Source organism: Euprymna scolopes, chromosome 9 (assembly GCF_053919585.1).
Source record: "Euprymna scolopes isolate OS-2025 chromosome 9, ASM5391958v1, whole genome shotgun sequence".
NCBI lineage: Eukaryota > Metazoa > Mollusca > Cephalopoda > Sepiida > Sepiolidae > Euprymna > Euprymna scolopes.
Genome location: NC_136490.1, coordinates 87972071 through 87998685, shown reverse-complemented (window position 1 = coordinate 87998685; position 26615 = coordinate 87972071). Strand labels below are relative to the sequence as shown.

Sequence of the window (26615 nt, the reverse complement as noted above, 5' to 3'; positions counted from 1 at the left end):
TTGTCACTCGAAGGGATAATTCATAAATAGCTTACCTGCTGATTCAGATAGAGAAGTTTTATTAATAGCTTGTTCAAAATTCAGACCATCAGATATAAATGGCAAATGACAATCTATAAAAAACAAAAAATATATATTTTTAATAAAAATGATTATATCAATACAAACCATTTCACATTATATTTTATACTAACGGTATTCAACTGGCATTATCCAAGCAGAGACATATTACTGATCAGAAATAATTTTAAATACTCATATTTAAAATATTTCCTCATAACAGAAATTTTTTTAATAGCATTTGCAATATGAGGTCGGTAATAAATATAGCACACACACATACATAAATACATATATATATACATTGTCATGTATAACAAGTACACAAATTGGGATTTTATAAGCAGAATATTTTTAGTAATTGTACATTAAATGAACAGAGAGCACTTTTTTTCTTTTTTTTTTTTTTTTTTTGCTTTTTAATGAAAATAGTCTGAGAGGAAAACAGTAGATGTTATTTCCTGTGATCCTTCTACCTACCCTTTCTCTACTTGAAGAGGACACATGTCATGACCTTAATTAAGAATACTTGTAACCCTTTGTGGAGAGTTAGATTTCCCACTAAAATGCAATTCTTGACATGGAAGATCAGTGTATTTCTGGCAGCTCTATTGGGCTATTTTTACAGCAGGCTTGTTTAGTGTTTTTGTCACATTAGTGAGAATCTTGTCTAAAGTATTTGGCCAGTTTTGTGATAGAGATTGCTCTACTGGCTCTTGTTTCTTGATATAGATGTACTATTATACAGTTTGAGTTCTAGGAGCTCATCAGATATTGGTCAAGTGCTTACAATAGTGGCTCAATGTTGATGGTCAATTTCTGAGAGAACCATATTTCCTGCTCCTTTGTGCAGATACAGCCTTGGTTTCTGTAAATTTCTCTATACAGTGTCAACATTTTTCTATTTTTTTTCTCTCCCTTTTCTTTGTTTTTTTGTTTTTCTCACTCTTTGCCCTCTCTTTTTTCTTTCTCTGTCCTCTTTCTTATGTTTATATCTCATTTCTGTGTATTCTCTCTATGTTCTCTCAATTTCTATTTACAATTTTGTACTAACTTTTGTTGTTTAAAAGAATTTTATATTTTATTAAATAAGGTTCCTGTTCAATATTTGATGACTCATGATTCTTTGGGTCACCGATCATCTCTGATCTATTTTAATTGATGATTTCATCCCTTATGATATCAGAAAAGATTTTTCCAGTATTTTTAACCAAGTGATGAAAGCGTATGACATATCCCTTATATATTGTCTATAAAATATAATCAAATTAAAGCTAAATAAGATGAGTGAAACTACCAATAAAATCTTCCATTATCTTATTCAATAAATATATTTTATCTTTACACATTTAAAATTTAGCACTAAAAATTATTTTTAAAGCAAATTTCAAGGTTTTGAGGTCAACTTTTTTTAAATTCTTCATCCAAAAATTAATCAAGTATATAAGTTTTAATGAGTAACATTTTACGAAAGGTTTAAGTATACATTCGACCCATTTTTCTGCCCAACTGTCAAATTGGGCTTTGGGGTATGTTTTTTACATGTTAAAAATAAGGTTTTTATGAATTTGCTAATGAAAAGACATTAAGCTTATCTGTATGCTATCATGAATCATAAATTTCAATGTATTAGCTGCTATAATAAACCTTATATGAATAGTCAAAGCTGCTCTTCTGTATCGCTTTTGCACAATTTTTGTGATAATGTGATTTTCACCAATGTTTAGGACTAGGTATATCTAAGAATTATTAATTTCATCTATATTATCTTTCTTTTAATAGACTATGCCATTATATTTATAAAAAATGTTCTCAGCTATTTGAAGCTTTTTATCTTCAGTTCTACACTACTTGTCCTTGTATTCAGTATCAGACAAAATGTAATGTCTAACTTTGAATGACCATAACTTAGGTACTAATTGAAATACCAAGATAAATTTTTTTTATATATATATATATCTTGCAGCACTATATATGCATACCTACAAAATGGTTTTGATATATTGAAAAACAAAATTTCAGTTCAGAATGCTTATTTGTAGTGTATTTTATCTGGACCAGAAGCTTTATTTTAGCTTTTATTTATTGAACTTTTTGGTTCTATGGCAGAAAGAATAATATTTTTTGTTTGATATGAATTTAAGTTTCTGCAATATTTTTATATTCTTGAAGTTGAAAGGTAAATTTTGCTGCTATTTAATTGGCCATTTCTTTTTATGTGTAATTTTTCCACCATTTGGTTAAATTAAATGGGTTATAGTTGTTTGTACCCTTCTTACAAAATTTTCTTAAAAGAGAATTCAAAGAAACAATGTTATTTTTTTAAATATTTAAATTAGTTTAATACAATTCTATTAAAGAATATATTTTTTTTAAATATTTATATTGTTTTAAGATAAATGTAAATTTTTTGTAAAATGTTTTTATGATTTAATGAAAGAATAGATGTTATTTTTAAAAGAACAGGTTTTGCAATAAAATCGTTCAGGCATCTTTAAATCCCATAAAGACTTTTGATTTGTCTTTTTTTACCAAATAATTTTTAAAAAATGCCTCAGTCTAGAATTTGTCCTTTACTAACCGAGGTCAGAAAAGATAAGCATAAAACTAGAATATATATTATATATATATATATATATATATATTGATCTTAGCAAAAAGACACAAATTTTCTCATAATTTTATTAATATATTTCTATATCAATAAAGTTATGAAAGATTCATGTCTTTTAATCATTAATATACAATGTTAAAACTAAATACTAAAATTATAGGGAATTATTACAACAGAATTTTAGCAAAATCCACAGACCTTGACAATATTTGAAAGTGTAATTTTGCTAGTTAAATAAAAATCTATATTGATGATTGTGGAACATTTCTTAGTACTGTTTAAATGTAAATCTCCTAATCAGATTTGATATAAAGAATGAACAAAAAAGAATATGCTTTTTAAATGTATTAAAACTATAAAAAGTGAATACAAAAGTACCTGAGAAAAAAGATATTGTGTGAAAGGGGAAGTTATGAATGGACAGCGGCAGAAAATAACTCTTAGTCAATAAATGTACACACTATTTCCAATACTAGAAATAGAATACTTATAACCTAATTATCTCCCTTGTTTTTGTATTTCAATAAATACTTTTACCATATTTAAATAACAAATAACAGATGCCTGCATTTTGGAAAATAGAACAAATTTTTCTTTTATTCTATTAATCAGATAAAATTCATGAGCAAAAATAACCCTTTTTTTATTTAAATGTCATAAGCTTTTGAACAAAAATGTCCTTAAGTTAGGTTTATTGCTATAGTAAATGCATATAGCAATACTAAAACCATTAAAATAATTTAAACAGTATGAACAAATTCTTTTTGTTTCTCATGTTTCAAGTTTTAGAAAGATCAAATAACTGAAATTATACTTAACAATCTATATTTTCTAAAATCCATGTTTATGTTTATTATTTTCAACTAACAAAAACTTGCTATTTTTGACATCTATGGATAAAATTTAATGCAAATCTGAAATATTTTAATTTTTAAATGGGAGGTTGTGCTCATATAATGCCCTCTAAAATATTTCAAAAACTGTAATTTGGGAGATATTTATTAATTGGTGTAGTAGCTATTACATGATAGTTCTATTTTGTTTGTTTGTATGCACAATATCTTGTGTTATGCTGAGTTATAACTTGATCAGCATATTGATACACAAGCAATTAGCACACCACTGACATGCATACTGAAAACCTACTGATTCCTACCAACTATTTTCTTGGTCAAATATAAAATCGTTCTTGTCAAGATTTCAACGTAGATAGTCAGGCACCTGCTCCCTTGTCATCATCACATTGATAAGGGCAAGATCAACTGGAATTATGCTATTTTTTATGCCAGCTGACTAAGAACCTCAACTAATTTGTTTATGTTCCTGTATTTTTTATCCAATCAAATATATTGTTGTAGAGAAAATGAATCAGTGTAAAACTTTTCTTATTCAAGTTAGATATGTACAGATATGACTGACTAAAATAAAATAGAACCCTACGATACAGGATAATATACATCTATATAACCAAATAACATAACACAGTAAGGTGGGGCAAATACTGTAATCAGGGGTGGGGAAAAACATTGTATTTCACATTGTAAAAACTGCATCCTAGGGCCATTGTATCTCAGGGTTCTACTGTAGCTATCTCCTATCTCAACACTTAACAGACATAATACCACCTCTATGATGTCTAATACCTATCGTTAAAGTCACACAAAAATTGTAAGTATCTGAATTTTCACATCCCCTTGGTTTTCCCTTTTGCATAAAACTAACTAAAAATATAGCCCACATTACTCACCCTTATACCTTGCACCTGGTTTCCAAAATTTATAATGATCAGTTAATTATTATAAGCGTGAACTTTATACATAACAGATGAATATATACAACATAGGTAACTTTATAGGTAAATATCTAACATAATGTTACCAGGTGGATTTCTTGCCATCAAATCTAAATAGCATTTCATTTGTATTTGAAGGAAAGAAAAAAAAAAAGCACTGAACTGCAATAATTTTATTTAGTTCAGGATTGATGCATATAGATAGGGAAAAAAGAATACATTTTTAAACTTCCTTTTTATCAAAACATTTATTTAAAAATAAGCAATGATACAGTCATAGACATTATTATTGAAAAGTTTGGATGTAATCAATTTGAAAAATTTGAGGAAAACTGTTCCAATAACTTAAAGAATAATATTTTCAACAAGAAATTTACATAGATTGAATAGACATTTAAAAAAACACCCCTGTTAATTTTAATATAACTCCATCATTAAAAAAACTACTTATCTAGAATGTTAGATATTCATATAGCATTATCTAATTACCAAAATTGTTAGAAGAGATGTGTAACACCTAGGCTAAGGTGAATTTTTTGTTTTCAAATAAATCATAGAACATAATATATTAATAGGAAATTGAAAAAGCATTAAACATTGTACTGATATCTAGTAAGAAAAATTGTTCTAATACTTGAGAAACTAGTCTACCTGATGACTGAAAGGATGTGTCTATATAACATACACTAGTAGCAGGGCATTATCGAAGAGCTGATTGAACTAAGCATAATGCTCTGAAGGACAGATCAATTCAGAACAACTGGCATCTGATCCATACGAGATTAGAAAAGGGAAGGACAGAAGACAACATAGAAGCCGCATTGATCAACTTAGATCAGTCTAAAGTTTTCAACAAGGTTAACCATCGCTTGACGTGTCATCAAAACACCAAAAGACTGGCTTTCCTGAGTTGAACTTTGAGAGAGAAATCTGTGTGGAACCCCACAAGTAATAGTGCTTTTCTCGACTTCATTCTCAGCCATTTGGTCGAGGGCTGAAGGGCAATATGCATTGCTTCAGAGAGTGCTAAGCAACACTCAAAAGGTTTCCTAGATCTAGTGACCTTTCGTTATTTCCTAGGAAGAAATTTCACAGGGATTAGTAGTGGGAGGGAGGGGTCTACTGAAGATCCACTAATCAAGCAGTTGGGATGGTCAGAAGAGAGAATCAGCTTTGAATGGAACTGGGTGCCAGAATAATCATCTTAACAATTATGAGTTCTCTCTGACCAGGCAATTGATTCAAAATGCATTATCCATCAACACTGTTCCAAATTAGTGGATTAACCTTAGTATCCCCGCTACAACACACTCAAAGAAGAAATGCCTAAACAGGCTTTATTTTAATGCTGCAAATTCCCATGGCATTGTGGGTATGTATCGAGGTTATGGCTTGTATCAATCCCGAGCATCCTCATCCATTAAACATATCTTATGTAATCAACAATGCTGGGTTGTCATGCGACAGGGAGAGACAAATGGCGTTTCTCACAATCCTGGCCACAGCGCGAGTGATGGTGTCCAAGAGATGACCAAGTGATTGAACCTTTAGCTGATCAGGATATGATTGTGTTCTTCAAGCACCAGCTGAAGGTCAAGATCAGATGTGATAGAAAAAGATTACATTCCATGGTTTTATAAAAAAAAGGTGGATATAAGTAGTGATCCTGTGTGTATAAAGAAGAATTAAGTATGAGTATGTGTTCCCTGTCTGAGCATAGAGCATGTGGTTGACCTACTCCACGCTTCTTATCAATGAAATTGTATATAGACATTTATATTAATGAAGAATACATTTTTTTCAACAATTTGAGAAAATTTTTAAGTAGGATGACTCCTGGAGTAAATGTGGTATTATGGTGATTGATGATTCTAGTTAAGAGAAAGATAGACATTTGTTAGCAATTGTGACCAAATATGACCAAAGATATTCATTTTCCACCTATTTTTGAATGGTCTCATGCCTAATTAGTTCAAATGGAAATTTTTATATTTTATGCAAATAAATATTTCAACGTGTAGTATCTGTTCTCGGGATAGTGACATTAATTTATTAGAAATTGTTTATAAAATATACGAATTAAAAATATCTGAAGCTATTTGTAGGTGTTTTTAGATTATTATATATACGGTATTTCAAAATGTTATGCAATTAAATAAGTATAAGCTGTTAAGATAGTTGGGAAAACATTTATCCATAGAATTTTCTCAGCGTTTTCTACCTGTTTTAGTAGATGATTGATGTAATTCCTTAGTAATTGCATCCAGTATGCATAAAGACAAGATAACGAGCAAGATTCATAATTTTAATAGTTTATAGATTGTTCTGTAATAACATACAAGTTAGACTATAGAATTAACCATACATTTTTATGTATTTATCTATATAAAAGAATGAAAGGCAGAATGAAACAAATCTTTCAGAAATAATGTTTAATTATGATAGCAAAATCTTCAAAATGATAAAAGTTCAACTCAAGTTGGAAAAGAAAAAATTCTAAGCAAAAAATATTAATTCACTGAAACTGACCTGAATTATCACCATTGGAAGCTCTCATGATAGATATACCTACAATATCTGGGGGGAAAAAGAAAAAAAAAAGAAATAAATATAGATCTATAAAAAAAAAAAAAAAAAAACTTTTGCATTATTAAAATGAATATAAACATGAAAATACAATTAAAATTTAATCAACACAAAACGGTTTAAAAGGTAAATTGTCCATATTTTTGGCATATGACAGTACAAAGTACACATTTCAGTTATTTCATAAATGTATTTTTAATTTATTGATAAAATGCATGTGGCTTCCAGAGGAAAATATTTAAGTTTTAATGTAATTAAATTTTATATAACATCTAAAAAGTATTATAATAATTTACAGTTAAATATCAATAAATGGAAGGTGATAATTTTTATGAACTTTTAAAATGTAAATTTATTTTTTAACTGAATGTTATGAAATTTAATATGTTTTAAAATTAAACTTTCACTGAAAAAAAAATCAAAAATGTTGATTCTCTGATAAATAAAATATAATTTTCTACAAAAAAAAAAAATATATATATATATATCAATTTGTAAATTTTGGTTTATTCATTTTCTTAAATTAACAAAAGATTTGTTTTGTTATGGATTCAAGTTCAGTGAAATATATAGAAAAAATATTAAAACTGAATAAAAAAAAATGTTCTATATAAGAAAATTTTTCTCATTTGTGTAGGTTTGTTTTAAATTAAACTAAATATAAAAGAATAAATATAAAAATATAAGTTCTGTCTTTATATTTTGCCTATGAAAATTATACAGAAATTTGTTATTTGTTTATTATATCATATAGAAAAATTTGTATATATTTATTATTTATTTTACATTATCACTACATAAAACAATCAGAAAACAATAGTACAACATAAAGCAAAAATTTTCCAGTTTCACATATACACCAAAAATTGCACAAATGTTTTTTTCTTGTTGTTTTACAAAGCTGAAAATGTTCAGTTTAGAGTTATGGCTATTAAATGGTTATATCCAAAGAGACACTAGAAAAAAAAAGTCTTAAACATTTTAATAAAATTTAAATTTTATCAAACATGTGTTTAATTACAAATAATCAGTTTTGAGTTTGAACAAAAAGTGATAAAAAAATGGTTATTTTTTATCAAAATAAGAAATAAATTTTCCACAGAATATTTTTAAATTACAAAAAGATGAAATACAATACATTGTATTTGTTTTATTCAATTCAAAATTACAAAGGAATATTTCAATTTAAAGAATTTCATTTAAATGTTGTGTGAACAAAAAATGTAGTTACTAGTTTCACATTAACTAAAGTCATGCATTTATTCTTATATCGTATATTATTCAAAAATTGAAAAAAAAAATTCCAATTAAAAAATTGAAATGCACAAATTTTTTTTTGTTTTGTTTTTAATGAAAAAAGGTAAATATTATATGAAAAATATGTATTAGTTAATGTTAAGTATTGTCTTTATATTAAGACTCAAGTAGATTACCTGCAGGGGAAAACAAACAATGATCATGAGTGATGTGAAAATAATACCTGGTAAAGAAACTGATTATTTGTAATTTTATGTGACAGAAAACTCATGAGGTAAAAAGAAAATTTATCCCCAGAAGAAAAGTGTAGAGATTGAATACAGAACACGTAAAATGCAAATTTGGAGACCAAATGATGGACCACTATATTCTGGTAGGTTGAAAGAGGATGGCCAGTTTATGTGCAAGAAGTGTAAGACAATGGAGATGAATGAAACCTCAGATGTGGAGAAAGTATATTTTGATTGCGAAGCTATTAAGATTGTTCAAAAGTTTTATCACCTCGGTGATGACACTGGAGTACAGATTGGAGCAGGTACTAGTGTGATTGCAAAAGCTAAGAGTGAACAAAGTAAATTTAGGAAATTTCTGTGATTATTAATTAGCAGATGTCAAGTTCCAAAGGCCGTAGGAAGAAAATGAAGACCCCGAAGTGGACGCAAGTCCATGGCAGAGTAGAAAAGACTGCAATGATGTTGAGGTTAAGTTATTTTGGGGAGTCAATGTGAGGTCATGCTGAGGTCATAGTGAACACTAGCAGCAGGCGGGAGAAAGAGGAAAAAAAAAGAAAGAAAAAGAATCAGTCTGAGTTGACATTTTCGGCGAGGAAAGGCGATGTTTTTGTTTCTTGGCTCATGGAGTGAGCAGCGGAAAAAAGGAATGATACCTTAAAAAGAAAAGAAAAACGTCATACAGGTGACTCTGAGTTAGCCATAAAAGTTTGTTAATTTCTCCTCTATTTCCTCATCAAAAAGACTTTTGTGTTATTTCAATCCTGGGTTATTTTTTTGTTTGTTTGTTTGTTTTATAAAATAAACAAAAATGGATAAATAAAGGAAAAAAAAAAGTACATATAAACTATATTTCTGCTTCCGACCTCATTATTTCATATTGAATTTTTTTTTTTTTTTTTGCCACCTTTTGCATGCTCACTTCTCACGGTTTTGATTAGACTCAGGGAAAATTCAATAGGAGATGAAATTTACTTACACTCAACTGGATTGGGGACCAGTCATGTTTGCCGTCTCACATGGTAAATCCCCTTACATTTCTTTAAGCCGGATGCAGGTACTAACCCTAAGTCCGTATGCTGGAATTAAAATTACTGCTGTGCATTTAAACCCAGACCAAGAATGTAACACAGAGCATTAACACTATCAATCTAGGGAAGAGTCTATCAAGCATGTGTACACAGTGTGATGATGTGTGCAAGTGAAACCTAGCCAGCAAGTTGAGAAATGAGATGAGAATGATACATGCATATATAATCTAAGTTATAAATTCAGCCTAAGATTTGTTGACCTTGGAGGAAGATTGATCTGAACAGTTTTGTGGGAGGTGTACAAATCAGGAGACATGTTCTACATCTAATGTTCTTAAGTTTGATGTAAAATAGTTAAGGTAGCAAGTAAAGTTCACAGGGGAAGACCAAGGAAAACATGGAAGGAAGTGATAAGAATGGACTTGAAAGAGAAATGAAGATCTGATCAGAGATAGAATATTAATTTCAAATGTTAAACTAAATATGATTATGATGATTATTAAAATAAAAATAATAAGTAACATCATAAATACATAAGTTAGGATTTTACTAATTTTAAACATCAATATATGAGAAACTAGGAAATTACCTGTTTTCTTTGCCAAAAGTGTTATCTGAAGCCATACAAGTTCTCTTAGCAATTCTCACTGTTTGTAAAACATCACTAAAACAGCATTTGGAGAAGAGGGCATCGAAAAAGAAACTCAAAATCAAAATAAACCCATGCAATCCTGTCATAGCATACATCAAACAAGAGTTTATCAATGTGATTTATATTTGTACTTTGTTTTTATAATTTTTTATCAGGGGAGATTAAAAAAATTGCTGAATATCGTAAAACCATTTTAAAAAATTTTGGTTGAACACGTAAACCGGTAGTTCAACTAAATTTCAAAGCACACAGGTGGAAATTTGGTCAAATTTGGCTTTAAAAATTAAAGATAGAATGCCTTTTAAGGTAATCTATGTTTCAATTTGATTGGTCAAATAGTTTAGCCATAATCGGTCATCAAAGTTTGATCACTGTGATTCAGTATGTTTTCAGTAAAAAAAATTTCAAACATTTAAATCAGTGAAACAGTTTTTAAATTTTTTTTCTTCATGTAATTATCGGTCCAGATCTGTTCACCCTTGCTACATAGTTGCTGCCATGACATAACATTTTTCATTGCAGGTGATGGAGATATAATATACATATCCATATTTTCTATTTACTCTTTTTTTTTTGAGTGATAAATTTTATTAAATAGACATTTTTAAGCAAATGTTTAAGTTAATAATAATAACCGAAGGAACATAGTTTAAAAAGAAAATAGTTTATTTTGGGATTATTTGGACTACTGTTTTTATTTTGGATGTTATTTTCACATTTCAGCTGATATAATCTCCAATCTTCTTCTCTCTGCGTGGAATATCGAATGGAACTCTTTATTTAATGATTGTTCTTGTTCTGTCAGCCATGACCATGTAGAGGTCTTAAATAATTCTAAATTATATTCTTAGTATCAAAATTCCATAATGAGTTCATCAAGACACACCTGAGGAAGATGAAATGTTACATCAACTGAAACATTGAGAATAACATCAAAAATGAGAAAATAGTCTGAATAATCCAAATTATCAATCCTCATCAAAAAATTCTGAAAAGACTGGTTACAACTAAAAAATTTTCTTTTTAATATAAAATGTATTCAGACTAATTTTTTATAAGTAGCTTTGAAAATAAGATGTTTGCAGAATAGCTGCTCAAATATTTCACTAAATCCAAAATTCCTCAGTGCCTATGTATGGTGGGTGCTATTTCATGCTCAAAGGTGCTTCTTTGGTTTATATGACACTTTTGTGAAGAAATATGTGGACTGAGGTTTAACAGTTTGATCTGAGATTGCTCCCAACCTTGGCTCCCAGCTTTATATTTTTCCTTGCTATTAAAACAATACAATGTACTTTTTTAGTTATAACTGAATCTTCTAAAGTTCTTATTAAATACTTTTTATTACAGTTCTCTACCTATGTGGATGATCAGCTTAAGTACTTCAAAGATTAGGTGAGAGCAATTGCAAATTAAACAAATTTAATTAAGAGGTGAATTTGTTAAAAAAACTTATATGAGGTGCTCAAATACTGAACTATTTTCTTTTTAATGGTTGCATGACATTCATGAAAATTTGTTATTTATGAGGGTTGTTCCAAAAGTAATGCTCCTTTTTTTTTTTTTTTATTCTGCTGGAATGAATCAGAGAAGACTAAACAAACTTACGCATTCATGACTCTGGAAGTTTCATCTCTATGTTGCAGATATTGATAGTATGAGATTAAGAAAGCTACCCCTGTTATAGATGTGCACACAGAAACAGAGTCATTGAATTCCTTCATGCCAAAAAAATTGAACCAATCAACATTTACTGGCACCTGTTGAATATTTATAAAGCCAATGCAGTTGATATCAGCATAGTTAAGGTGTTGGTTAGTCAATTTCAGAGTGGCGACAGCGATGTGAGTGACAAAGTGTGCTCTGAATGCTCATGCACAGTCACCACCTCACTGTTGGTAAAAGTGCATTAAGAATGGTGGTGAAAAATAAATTTTGGAGTACAAAAGGTCACTCGTTTTAATGGTACCACTCCTGTCTTTGTAACTTTTCAACTACTTTTAGTTTTATGCTTCATAAATTCTTAATCATGGTTACTATTTTTAGGAATTAAATGAATCATAAAAGGTTGATTTTAGTAGTTAATTCCTTAAATAAGAGAATGATTGAGTCACAAAAATAACTGCTTTTTTATTGAAATAGATGTGGAATTAAATGAGATGTGGAATAATAACTGAGGATCATTCAAGAGATAAGATAGTCTCCTTGGAAAGAAAAATTCTCAATCAAAAAAAACAGATGGAAATTAAGGCATGGGGTAAAATATCGATAACAAAATTATAACTGCAGTCTCACATAACTATTTCAGGACAATTATTTATTTAAACATGTTTTTTAAAAAGAAATCATTATTTCCTCTGGTAACCACAATCTATTTCTATAAATATGAATGTTGTATATTTATAACAAAAAAATATATATAACTGACAGCATGTTTTGAATATCTAACTCAGCATCTCCATAGATATTAACAGATACATTGATTTTATAATTAGACAGAAAAAATTTAAATATTTCAGATAAAAAATCTGAAAGATTATGTAATATCCTTGAGAAATGTGACAGTTACTGACAAAACGTTTGTTCTCCATACATTCTTTATACTGTCTAGATTTAATCTTCCTCTGAAGTCATCAGATTTAATACTTTCTTCAAGATGCACATTTCACATCAATCTTATCATTTCTCCCTGTGCATCCCTCGACTGACCAGGTTTCATTTCCATATATTTTTTTACACTGCATATGTCGATATTGATAACACTAATCTGGTTAATAATGGCAGAAGTTCCTTACTCCATCCACTCTTAACTCTTGCAATTACACTTGTAGTTGTACCTGCTCCAAGGTTATCATCACAGTAACAAAACTTCTGCTTAATAGCCTGACCAACCAAATATAGTTTTTCCACATTTCAGTTGTAATTCATCTCCATTGTCTTACATTTCTTATACAGACCAAATTAAATTTGATTGAAGAAAATTGCAACAAGCCATGTAAAACATGACAGAAGATATGTGCCATCTAAGTGTTTATCCGAAACTATGGATATGGTAGGCATGACTACTACTTCCTCTGGTGGGCTATTCCACAGAAACAAGGACAGAGAATGCTGCCTTTCTTCTATAGAGATGAAAGCGCATATGGTACATCTTTTACCGAGTCGTGTGGAGATCACAACTTGGTGCTGGAATGAAAAACTCCTTAAAAGACACATTTAAATTACTGTTGATGATGCTAAATGCTACAAATTCTCCGTTGCTAAGTGAGAGGTAATCATACAAAGATCAGCAATCATAATGTATCCAACTCTGCCTTGAAATGTCTGAATGCAAATAGGTTATCATCTATCAACCTACCTGTAATTCCATGGTAATTCTTGCGAACCTAATATTTACAAGTACGAGAATATTGCAAATATGAAATTGAGTTGTTTCCAACTCTTTCTACAAATTGATCAGAGAAACTTTTCCCTTTCTGGGGGATTTTCAACAGTACAACCACTAATCATTTTGGACTTGATAACATTTACTTTCAGACATTTACTCTCCATAGAATTCCTCTAAATATCCAACTTAACAAATAGAGCTCCCATCATTTCACAGGAAAGCACTAAATCAGCATACAGTATGTATTCTGGACAACACTTCTAAGACAGATGAAAAGTTACATTATCACTAAATGTGCTGTTAATTTTAACATGATTTTAGCATTTCTATACATTGCTTGGACACTTTACTAATGACACACTTGCCCTTAATTTATGCAAAACCGATGAGACAAAATCTCATAAAATTCTGCAAAAGCCAATACAGTTTCTTCTTTCTTACAAAGATGCTTCTTTTGCATTTGTCTCAAGATAAACAAGCTGCGCGTGCAAGGTCTCCTCTTGTGCTGCATGTGAGATGACGCCACAAAAAATAGTGAAGAAATGATGAATGGGAGAAGTGTGAAGGGCCAATGTTGCCTTCACATTTTCGCCAAGTTTCAGAAAAATTTAATGGATGGGGTAAAAGTTATGGGATAAAAAGTGTCTTTTTTTGCAATTTTGGGGCATTTGTGACCTCTTTTGAGCTTCTGGAAGCCGGAATCCCAGTGAAAATGGACAAACAATGCAGTTATACACTTTAAGCCATGTATATTTGAATTCAGCACCATGGAAAACTACTATATAGACATACATATCAAGTTCTTGAATATGAAAAAAGAGCTCAAAAAAGCCCTAAAAGTCCCAGAGGGATGCGAACCAGAATTTTGCCAGGGTCAACCATACTGAATTTATATTAAGAACAATGGCCTCCACATTTTGGCCAAGTTTCAGGAAAATCTAATGGATGGATTAAACGCTATGAGGCAAAAAGTGTCATTTTTGGTCATTTTGGGGCATTCTTAACCTCTTTTGAGCCCCTGGGGATGCCGAATCCCAGTGTAAATGGATAACGGTGCAGTTTCAGGCTTTAACACATGTATATTTGAGTTGACCATCATGAAAAACTATATAAAAAAGTATATAGTCAGACATATCAAGTTTTTGTTGAGAAATATGAAAAAAGAGCCACAAAAAGAGGCGTTTTTAGCACTGAAAGTCCCAGGGGACACGAACCAGAATTTTGCCAGGGTCACCCATACTGGATTTATATTAACAATATGCTCCACATTTTGGCCAAATTTAAAAAAAATCTAATGGATGGATTAAAAGTTATGGGGCAAAAGGTGTAATCTTTGGCCATTTTGGAGCATTTTTTACCTCTTTTGAGCCCCCCCCCGGGGGGGGGGGGCAACGAGAATTTTTATAAAAAAAATTTTTCACTGTGCACATCTATTTAATGAAATACAATTTGTGACAAAATTTCAGGAAAAACTAATCAACAATTATCTTGCAATAGTCCAAACGGACGCCACTGAAAACATAGGTCCCTCTCCAATAAATCGAGAGAACCAATATGATTTAAAGAATATGTCACTCCCAGCTTGTTTCTACTACCAGCGCACACACACATAGGTAGCAATTTGCTGTAGAGATGTTAATCTTGGTCTGGTTACATTCTACATTGTTCTGCTGATGAAATTTCCATCCAATTCATTGCACTAGATCCACCTCAAAATCGCAGACAGATCAAAACATGATTGACAACAGTGAAAACTGATCCGGACATAATAGCTCGCCCTTAGATCTACCGTCTTCAATAATGGGATCATGAATAGCTAGAGATCACAATGTCAAATACAAAAAAAACATGTAGCACAGGTTCAACTTTCCTTGATTGAAAGTCAACACAAATCCAATTCTAATAGTTGCAGAAATGATGTCATCGGAAAAATACTTATCACTATACACATATGAAATGCTGTCAAACACAAAAGGAAATACATTTACATTTATCAGTAAATGAGTGGAGGGACGATAGTCAAACATTAGTTTGTTGGATTGTTTACTTGTTTTGCTTAGAGTTTCCACACTTCATTTGGATCTTTTACAAAGCTTAGTGTTGATAACCACGTCAAAGTTGATGGCCAATCAGAATAAAAAATATCTTTTCGTCAGTTAATTTATTTTTCAAAGTGTGACCTCTGTTACCCAGTAACATTTTTGCCTGAAGAATTTCAAACACACAAAGCTTTCTTTTTCTTCATAGATATATGCCCAATAATTTGCTCATAAGTGCATTATTTGCACAGAATATTTTATCTTAACATGCATTGAAGCAGCAAAATGCGTGGCCTACATAAAAACAAGGTTGTTTATTATTTGCTTTTTATTTTTTGAAGAGAAGATATACAAGGAAAATATTAAAAAATGCTGGATATTTTCTAAATGTTCAATGTTACATTAGTGAAAAGGTAATTTAGGATGAATTTAGAAATTGAGTATAAAAAAAAGCCTCTATAATGTGAGGAGGGTCGAGTACTTATATTAATCAAACATATAACACTTTGAAGAAAATATTTAGTAAATAATTTGCATTTTCAAAATTCTATAAACCAAGTACTTTAAGTCAGTTTAATTACATGCACATTTTTAAAATAATTGTGGTCTTATTGAAACTTTAAAGGAAGTAGTTATTCTCATTACTTAACTAAGATATGTTTTAAGTTCTTGAATCATAAATTATTGATAATAAATTTTGATTTTTAAATGAATTCTGGATTTTTAGATATTTGGAAAAAAAAATTTTTTTTCTAAATTGAAAACTGATATTTACTATATTCAAGAATCTTAATTTTTCATTTGTTTTAATTCAATTCTTGAAATTTAGAAATGTATCTAATTTGAAATCTTATTGGAACAAGATCGTTTATAAACCTACAAAGGACATTTTGATTTAAATGAGTATCAAATTTTGATTTAAATGATCAAAATGATTAATGAAAAAGTATTAAGTTAAATAGAGAGAAAAATAAGGAAATTATGTTAAACATTAGAGATTATAACATAACTTATTTTACTATTGTAAAATAAGTTATGTTATTATATATTTAGAAGTAAAAATAGAAATTTAAAATTACATCCAAAACAATTTTATTTTTGTGTTTCCATTTTATGTAATGAATTTCAATTACAGTAATCCAAAAACAACTCAGTCATTACTTACCAAAATAAAGAATATCATTGAAAACAGCAATGAAGATTTCACACAGGCAAAAAACAATCCAACAAATATCCACAATTGTAAGTGACGATAGCTGAAAATAAAAGTTAAAGTGAAAATTTAAAATAAAATCTCTTCAGTTCATTATATATATGTAAAATCAACAACATAAAGCATCAATAAAAAACAAATAATTTTCACAGAAAGAACATGAAGACACAGTAGAAATATCTTACCAAACTTTTTGAATCAACTTTAACTTTCTCTACAAACATTTAAATAATTCTTTGTTTATAGTTTGAATTATAAAACATATTTTATGCATTAATCATGTTATCACATTAAATAAACCTAAAACATGAAAATTTTATCAAATTATTTAGGAACCTTTTTAGTTTAAATATACATAGAAAGATTGAAAATTAAAAACAAAAAAAGATAATTTATATAACTGATTTTTTAAAAATTATATAGAAAACATTTTACTCTTATTCAAATTATTTAAAATTCATCTGATTGGTTCTTACACAAAAGTAACTAATAGACAGCCCATGACTATTATATAAAATGTAATACTTTAATTTTTTTTATAATTTTGCTTATCAATCTTTTGAAATGCTTGAGTCAAATTAGTTAAATATTTTCAACTTTTACTTTATTTCAATATTTGTTAACTTAAATTTCATTTTCATTGCTAAAAATCAAAGACAAACAAAAAAAAGCACCTAAAATCAAGAAAATAAAAAGCAATATTAAATACTCAAGTAGACACATTTTGTAAAATTGTTACTTCAATTATGGATTAAAAAAAAAAAAAAAAAAAAAAAAAACACTTAACTGGTGCATACATTGGTTTGTCAGCTTTAGAAAGGTAATTATTTTGAACCATGTTAAATGTTATTCAAATAGAATGAGCTCCATACAAAAAATCTTTCTTTTGTGAATTAATAAAACGATTGTACATCAGATGAGTGACATTTTAAACAACAAAAAAGATCTGTGTAATTCTTAATGCAAGGATGTGAGTTGCCAATGGATAAAAATATGTAATTAAGATGGATCTTCCATTCTGAGGGATAAGGGAGGGCATGTCCTCCTACCAATTTTTCAATCAGGAAAGCCATGCAGCTCCTAATGTAAAATTTAAATTAAAATGATCCCCCATTTTCTGTCCATTCTAACTTTTAGAACAGTTAAACAAAAAAGAAAAATGTTTTCCTATGAGAGAAAATTTCTGTGCAGATTTATGGGAGAGGGACAGGTTATGTTGAAAAATTATGAAAAAAAAAAAAAATACTTCCCCTATCACAAATGTTAGTTCTGAATGGTAAGTTAAAAAAAAAAAGAAATTCTTAATCCTAACACTAACTCTAAATCCAAGTGGCAAGCTTACATCAAGCAAAAAATAAAAACTTACAAAATCACACGTAAAAAAAAATAAAGAAAAAACTGGCTGATAGTAAAAGAAAGACACCAAGTGTGTATGTGGGAAGAAAGGAAGTTATTTTTGAGGGAATCAAAAGTCTTATACTTCCTTTGCATTGTAAATTGTTTGAAGGTTTTTTTTTTTTTGTTTTTTTTTTACAAAGGCATCACCACATTATCAAGGCCAAGATGCCACTCAAGGATAAGGGTTAAAGAGTGTACAGTAGAAATTGGTCAATATAGTAATCATTAGTAATGAAAATTTGGTAAATTTAATAACTTATATGGAACGGCCCATCAAGAACTTATTTACTTTAGACTTGAACACAACCATATTGTAGTCAGCCGGAAAGCAGAAGACAATTCCACAGGCGTGCAGTTCTAAGAGAGAAGCTTTGTTCATGGAATCTACGTTTAGGTTTAGGCACAGATAAAGAGTGGGGGAAATTATTGATAGTGTTTACAGCTAGACGAGTGTTTTTTGTGAAAGTTTGGCGAGGGGGGACCATAGATTGAAGCTCAGTTGAACACTTTCCATGAAAATAATGATACATCAGAGACAAACTCGCAACATCTCTTCTGTGAGATAGAGGTTGCAAGGAGGAGAAAAGGACATCTCCTACGAGGCTACAAAGTCTATTTTGAACTCTATCAAGGCAGGACAAGTCCTTTCTAGCAGCTCCTGCCCAGATGTGGCAACAGTATTCCATCCTTGGACGTACCTGGCTCTTATATAGGTAGAGAATAGCATCAGCAGTGAGATATCTACTGGATCGATAGAAAGATCCCACCATTTTTCCAGCGGCCTTGGCAACAGATTTGATATACGTGTTCCATTTAAGATCAGGAGTAATGGTCAAGCCCAGAAGCTTGTCAAAACTTGAGGCCTCCTGAAGACGAGAGCCATTCATTTCAATTGATGACAAATGTGAATTAGAATGTTGATGATGTAAAGAGAGAAGCTTGGTTTTAGATGCATTAAAAGTAACCAGCCACTCCTTTCCCCATTGTACTACGTGCTCAAGATCAGAGGAGAGAGAATTGGAGAGAACTTGGTCGTTTACTGTCTTAGATGTGCTACCATAAATGGTAGTGTCGTCAGCATAAATGTCTACAAATGATGTAAAGATATGATTTGGAAGATCATTAATGTAGATCAGGAAAAGAGTTGGGCCCAGGATGGATCCCTGAGGGACACCGGCATTAATACTGTGAGCTTCTGATTTTTGCCCCTCAACTACTACTCTTATGAACCTATCAGAAAGAAATGATTTAATAATTGAGAAGACTTTTCCAGCTATACCATAGCTAGCGATCTTATGAAGTAAACCTTTATGCCATACCCTATCAAAGGCTTTAGATATGTCAAGAGCAATTGCCCTAGAAAGATTGCCACCGTCGAGAGATTTGCTAATCCTATGCGATATAACTGTAAGGACATCTGCTGTAGATCTAGCAGAACGGAAACCATATTGAGTGTCACTAAGAAGGTTATTTTTGTTGAGATGTTTGATTACTTCTGTATTTAACACAGATTCTAGCAACTTACTCATAACGCACAGGAGACTTATTGGCCTGTACTGAGAGGGGGATGAGCGATCACCTGAATTCTTAAATACAGGGCATACTGATGAGATTTTCCAGGGAGATGGGAAACTATTCTCCTTAAGACAACGTTTAAACAGTTTTGTAAGTATGGGCGCTAATTCAGGTTGAAGTTTTTTGAGTACTATAATTGGAATACCATCAGGGCCAGTTGCTTTACTCGAATCAAGGTTTTTGATTAGCTTCGCAACATCACGTACAGATATACGTATATCACATAGCGTGTTTTCTGATACAGGAGGAAATATTGGGGGTTGGCGGTCTTGGTCGCAAAGGGTAGAATTAGCTGCAAAGTTCTTGACAAAGAGTTTGGCTTTGTCTGATGCTGACGAGATTACCTCAGGTCCATTGATAATAGTTGGGATGGAGCACACGCTTCTGTTCAGGATTCTGTTTGCTATTTGCCAAAACTGGTGGGAACCAAGCCGCTGCTCAGCTACTTTGGACTTAACAGATTGAGCATACAACTCTCTTGCGTTCCTTATTACTTTCTTACAATGGTTGATGGCAGTCCTGAAAACGGCTTTAGTTTCCATACATCTATTACGTTTGAAGCAGTGGAAAAAGTGATTTCTGTGCGCAATGGCAGCAGCACATTCTGGAAAGAACCATGGCTGGCTGTTAGGTTTTTGCTGAACCTTTTTAGAGGGTATGAAATGGTCAATACCTACAATTAACCATTCAGTCAGGTCTAATACTATAGAGGACACATCCTTTTTAAACATGGAATGCAGAGGTAGATCAGATATAAATGTATGGAAGCTATCCCAGTCAGCCTTAGTGTATCGATATACTGTACGATGAAGAGGTACGTCTGGGGACTTATTACATTTCATTTTTATCTTAATTGATACAACAAAGTGGTCGGAAGATCCAAGAGGCGACAGAACAGAAACTGAACATAGTTCAGGGCAAGTTGTGAGAAAAAGGTCTAGTAGGCTCGCATACTGGCCGTCATTATCGGGCACACGGGTAGGTTCCTGAACAATCTGAGTGAGGTCATAGGCAATGGAGAAATCATGACAGAACCTCCCCTCATCATCGGTTTTGTTTGAGTGGGTCAACTATTCGACATTGTGAACATTGAAGTCTCCACATACGTGAATGTTAGCTGAAGGATAAGCAGATAGGACTTGGTCAATTTTCTCAGATATGCTTTGAAAGATAGTAACTCCGCTGTTGTGGGGGCGATAGAGAGTAAATATAAATGCAGTCGTGTGAGCTAAAGCAACCCGGAAGTACATATAGGGTAAGTTAGGATCTTCCCTGGAGATGTCCCTCCCACATGGAAAGCTATCTTTAATATAGGCACATATTCCATGCCCATGGCGATCTTGGGGGTCAGATTTAGAAGTTAAGTTAGAGTATCCTGAAATTGCAAATTCATCTAGGGAAATAGCCTGTCCAATGCCAGTTTCACTTAAAAATAAAAGGTCTGGTTTAGTCTCCTGTAATTGGGTTTCAACCTCTGGAAGGTTAGAACGAAGACCCCTGATGTTGGAGAAGGAGACATGGTAGTAGGGGTCTACGTTGGAAGTTGGAGAACCAAGTTTGTCAAATTTAACATTTCCAGAAAAGGAAAGAAAAAGTAAGAGGGGAAATAGAGTAAAACAAAATAAGGAAAGAAAAAGTAAGAGGGGAAATAGAGTAAAACAAAATAAGATGTGTGGAAAAGAGAAAAAAAAATGTAAAACGAAAAAGACAGAAGAGAAAAAAATAAATCAAATCAACAGGATAGAAATCAATTTCTTAAAAAATAAATAGATTTAAGTGAAAATCCTGCTTCTTCCAAGTTTAAAAAAAGAAGCAGATTTTTCTGAATTACAAAATATTAGTGTAAAATATTCTCCCTCTATATCTTAAAGAGTGATTTGCAATATTGTTCCACATTGTTTGTCTGGGCAATTTCAGATGGCCATGATATAAAAATGCTTAAAATAGATTCTAACAATTCAATTACCATGTTTTCTACTTTTCTTTCAAACTAAATATCCTTTTCATTTTGATATTTTGTATTCTTTGTAGAAATTTAACAGTAATATTCGGTTAGAGCAGAACCAGATTTTCATATCAGTGCTAGCTTCTATTTTAATTTACTTGATATTTTCATAGTTTTGTAACCATTGATTTTGGGAAGTACATATTGATGTTAGCAACAAACTCAATCAGTAATGTCTTTGTCACTGAAAAATCTTAATTTCAATCTTTAAGAGATGTGTCAAAGAAAATAAACCATGATATATAAATTTTTATAAAAAAATGATCCTTTTAATCTGTGAAGACCAAGAGTGATTTATTTCTCTGAGTTACAATGAAAAAATAAAAAGTTGCCTGGAATAACAAATTGAAATCCATTTTCATTTTTTTAAAAAAAAAAAACTCTTTAAAAATAAGTAAAACTAAATAAATTAAAAATAACTCTTAACATCCTGTTGAAATTTTTTTAGGCCTGTCCTGAAAATGTTACTTTTCTTTTTCATTGAAATATTTATACTTTTGGACTGATGTTACAAAACTTGAGAGTATGGATGGAAAGACTTTGCTAGTAAAAAAATAATGTCCTGCATGCATAAGTGTTAATAAATAATAAAACATATGTATACACATTAAAAAATATAAAAATAATGGATGGTGGGTTTGATATTACAATTAATGTATTTAGTTAGACATGGTCATATTTTTATAGATGCTGAAATAATTATTGACGCAGATATAAAGGTCAGATTGGAAGAGTTATTTCCCTTAAAATCCAAAGTTTTAAAGGTATTTAAACAAAAGGTTAGCATTTTGCATGGTATGAAAATATGAACATAACTTCTGCTCAGTGTAGTATGGGGCATCAAATATTAATAATTCAAAATATCATGACTATCAGTCAAACCATAGTAAAAGCTGTGTAAAACAATCAATAAGCATTTTACATGAAAATAAAATTTGTAGACTTTATCAAGACAGTTTACCGAACTTATTTTTATATTTCTGAAACTATTTATATACCTGTATACAGTATAGCATTGAACAGTTTCAAAGAAAGTTTACCATTAAGAAATAAGATTTCTCTTCCATGATAATGAGATAAATCCTACAACATACCATTGTAATGATACTAAGAGACGATTTGCTTTTGTTTTGTTTTTTTGTTGTTTTTTTTTTTTCAAGCAGAACGTTGCTCAATTACATTGTATCACTACATATTTTTCCTCCAATAATTTTACAAACACTTTGATAGTAAAGCAATAGTGTTCATTCAACGCATTCAAGAAAGTGAAACTCATTAGGCCAGGCGACCTCCTTTCATTGATAAAGAGTCCAATAAGCACGTTCACATGTTCATTGAAGACACTTGACAATGAAGATGGGTTATCATACTATGATTGACATGATAAGAAAAAATGTTTTATTTTTTTGTTCAAAACTGATATTGCTAATATTATTTACACATATTTAGAACTGAAAACAGCAAGATTAGTAAATAAGCTGAGATCGTTAAAAAGAAAAAAGACTTAAGGAGAAAAATGTTCTAATTTAATGAGTATAAAAATTATTTAAATTAAAATCTAAAATGTTCATTTTATATTGATATGAGCAGCATTACTCGACCTTGTTCGGGAGTTGATTTAATGCCATTTTTATGCTTATTGTCTGTATCTTTGGTAAATTCAATTTTTTTTTTTGTAATCCTAAAATTATTTTAGTAAAGTTTGGTTATATTGACACCTTACTGATCAATGTAGTTTGCACATAGTGAATTCAACGTGCCACGAATAATCTAATTTCTCTGATTTGCCCCTTAGCAGTTATTCTTCCAGCTCAAAACCAAATACTATGGTAAGGTTTTGGGAGCCATGATGTCTAACTTATTGCAAAAGAAACCACAGGATCAACATCGACTATCTATTCGTTTTAAGAATTTATGTCGTTGTAGCTATATAGTTCTACAATTAGTCAACTATGGCAAAAAATTCCTTACCTTATGTTGCCGGGCATACTACTTGTGCTTGGTTGTTGGGGGAGGGGCCTATGTTTTGTTAAACCGACATCTAAGAAACTTCTGAATCACATTTTCACTAAATATGTGTGTAGACTGTTTTACAATTTCTTCAGGATCAGTTTGTTCAATGGACGTTCAAAAACAGAAAAATAATTTACTGTTGTACTGCTAAAATTTTATTCCACAGCCAACACAATTGTTTAGGGTTGCTCATAAGGAATCTAATTTTGCAGAGCTTGCAACCAAATAAAAACGAAAGAATTATAAGGACCGAATGCTTCTGAATATATTTAAGGGCATTCTAGGTTTTGCCAAATTCACATTTTTACTCTATTTAATCAGTTTCAATTTCTCTTTCTACAAAAGTTACTGTGTAAATACATGAAACCGTTTTCATTTTGTTACAAAAAAGATTTCTGTACTGGGTGCTGGCAAAGTTTAAGAAGGAATAAACACGGCTAATAGAGAGGAGAAATTGAGGTGTAAAATTGTTGAGAAATTATAAAACCTATTTGAGAACAACATTTCATCAAGTGTTTTGGGAGAAAACACAAATAGTTTGGATTGTGAGCCCACACGCGAGGCAGCTACATAGAGCTGACCGTGAGAAAAACATTGCTCCTGTGAATGAATGCCTGCAAAGTCAAAGGTTTGGCCCTGTGATTTGTTGATAGACATCATGAAGCACAGTTTCACAGGGAACTGTAATCGCTTGAAGTAGATATCCAGGTCTGGATTTGATGGATATAGGGATATCCTCGAAATTAGCACTGTCTCTCCTTTTCCGCAGCCAGTCAATATTTTGGCCTTGATAATATTAGGTGGCAGGGATGTCACCACGAGGCGGGTGCTATTACATTGCTTTGGTGGTATGAAGTTACGAACGAGCATTATAGGAGCTCCAACCTTAAGTCAGAGCATGTGGGGTGGCAGGCCAGGTGGTTCTAGGGAGTTTAGCAACTCTGTGTAATCAGCCAGATCAGCAGTATCAAGCGTGTGGTCAATGGCACTGATGGAGGCGTTTTTTGGAGCCAGAATCGCTCTCGTGGCGAGCCAATCAAAGTCCCTGTAGTTTTTCTGAATGTTCTCGAAAACTGCTTGGCATAGAGGGGTTGGCGTTTCAACGATGGTTGATATGTGCTCAACATTTGTGTAATCCTCACTGTCTGCGGGAGTACGTCCTTCACCAAGTTCTAGAAGTGCATTAGAGAAATTAGCAGCATCCGGGTTGCGGACAAGGTGGACACGCATATTTGTTGTGAGTTTTAAATGGTGAACTTGATCCCACAGTATTGACGATTTCAGGCATGCTTGAACAGCATCAGCGTGTGTCCCTTTTGGGACAACAGGAAGTGTTTGTCAGAAATCTCCACACAGCAGAACTGTTAATCCACCCATGATGTTGTCACAGTTGCGTAAATCTTGAAGCGTCCTGTTCAATGCTTCCAACGCAACTGTGCGTCATCGTGCATTCATCCCATACGATGAGTTTGCATCTGCGGAACAAAACAGCTTTATCCGAATTCTTTTCGATGTTGCATGTTGGGAATTCAGTTTGTGTGTAGTTGATGGGCAATTTTAAAGCTGAATGTGCCGTTCTGTCACCTGGGAGTAAAGTTGCAGCAATTCCAGAGGTTGCAACAGCTATAGCAACAGCTCCACTCCGTCGCACATGGGAAAGTATTAATTTGGTGACAAAGGTTTTTCCTGTGCCACCAGGTGTGTCCAAGAAAAATATCCCTCTACGGTTCTGTTGAACATTGTCAGTAATCATATAACAGCGTTCAGTTGTCCAGGCAACAATTTAGGCTCATTCTCAGCAATGTATGCAGTAAGTTCTGTGGCCGAGTAGCATATTTCATACAGTAAATTTAGACTCAAACTATTCCCTTCATGGCGGATGGGGGCAGGTAGGCTATATGATGGTAAAATGGAACCACCAATTTCCAAAAGGAGGTCTTCGAGGCAAATTAGCCCTTCGTTATAAATCACCTGGGAGTAGTCTTGCTCCATCGATGTATACTCAAGTTGGGCTTTTCTGGAAATGTCTTCGGTCATGAAGTTACGAAATTTCATCCATAGATGTTTTGGATCGCTCAAGTCGCACCATATTATCATAATTGCGAAGAGCGACCGTAGAGCATGGGGAGATTTGAATAGACTTCCCTCTGCCATGGAGGCATCCCACTGAGAATCGTTTTCAAGTAGTCCCAACTGGGAGCATGCATCACGGAAGGTTTCACACATGACGCCATCGACAGTTTTTATATCATCAAAACTTATAGGGCTACAGATTCGTGAAGGAGAAGACAAAGATGGAAGCACTCATGTTGACGCGGTGGGACTGTGTAAACTCGCCAGAGACAGGAATCATATTTAACTCCTGGGAAGCCATCGACAGGGTCTCCACACTTCCTGTGAGTCCACTGTTTTTTATTCCAGGTGTAGTAGGAAGGGATCTGTGGATACAGAAGCGTCTTTGCAATCTCATCATGGCCGCATAGTTTGAAGAAGGCAGTAAGTGTAGTTTCTGGTGGATGATCCACAACCTGATTAGCAGCGCCAGCAGAAAAGTAAACTCTTTGCCCATTTTCAAGGTGAACAGCGAGTTGTATAACTGCAGGATATCTTTGGTGGAAGGGAAATGAGTAAAAATGCCATACACCTTCTCCACAACACAGGAAACGTCCAATGACATGAACAGACGGCTCGTCCAGAGAAGGGGGGGGGGGTCAACAAAAACGGTCCTCTCCTGGCAATGATCGATTCTATGCATGCGTCAG

General features: G+C 31.9%; 1 protein-coding gene across 2 annotated transcripts in view; it reads right to left on the bottom strand.

Moving 5' to 3' along the window:
• LOC145284768 (uncharacterized) overlaps window positions 1–26615 on the bottom strand; it is a 187481-nt gene that overhangs the window by 77260 nt on the left and 83606 nt on the right. The window contains exons 2-4 of one of the 2 annotated variants that reach the window (XM_080133738.1): window positions 16815–16905; window positions 6996–7043; window positions 36–113 (exon numbers count right to left, since the gene is read on the bottom strand). In XM_080133738.1, coding sequence (XP_079989864.1) covers window positions 36–113; window positions 6996–7023 — 106 coding nt within the window. In that variant the 5' untranslated portion in view covers window positions 7024–7043; window positions 16815–16905. Of the gene's footprint in view, window positions 1–35; window positions 2713–6995; window positions 7044–16814; window positions 16906–26615 lie in introns of those variants that run through there. The other variant, XM_080133737.1, reaches the window with a different exon arrangement.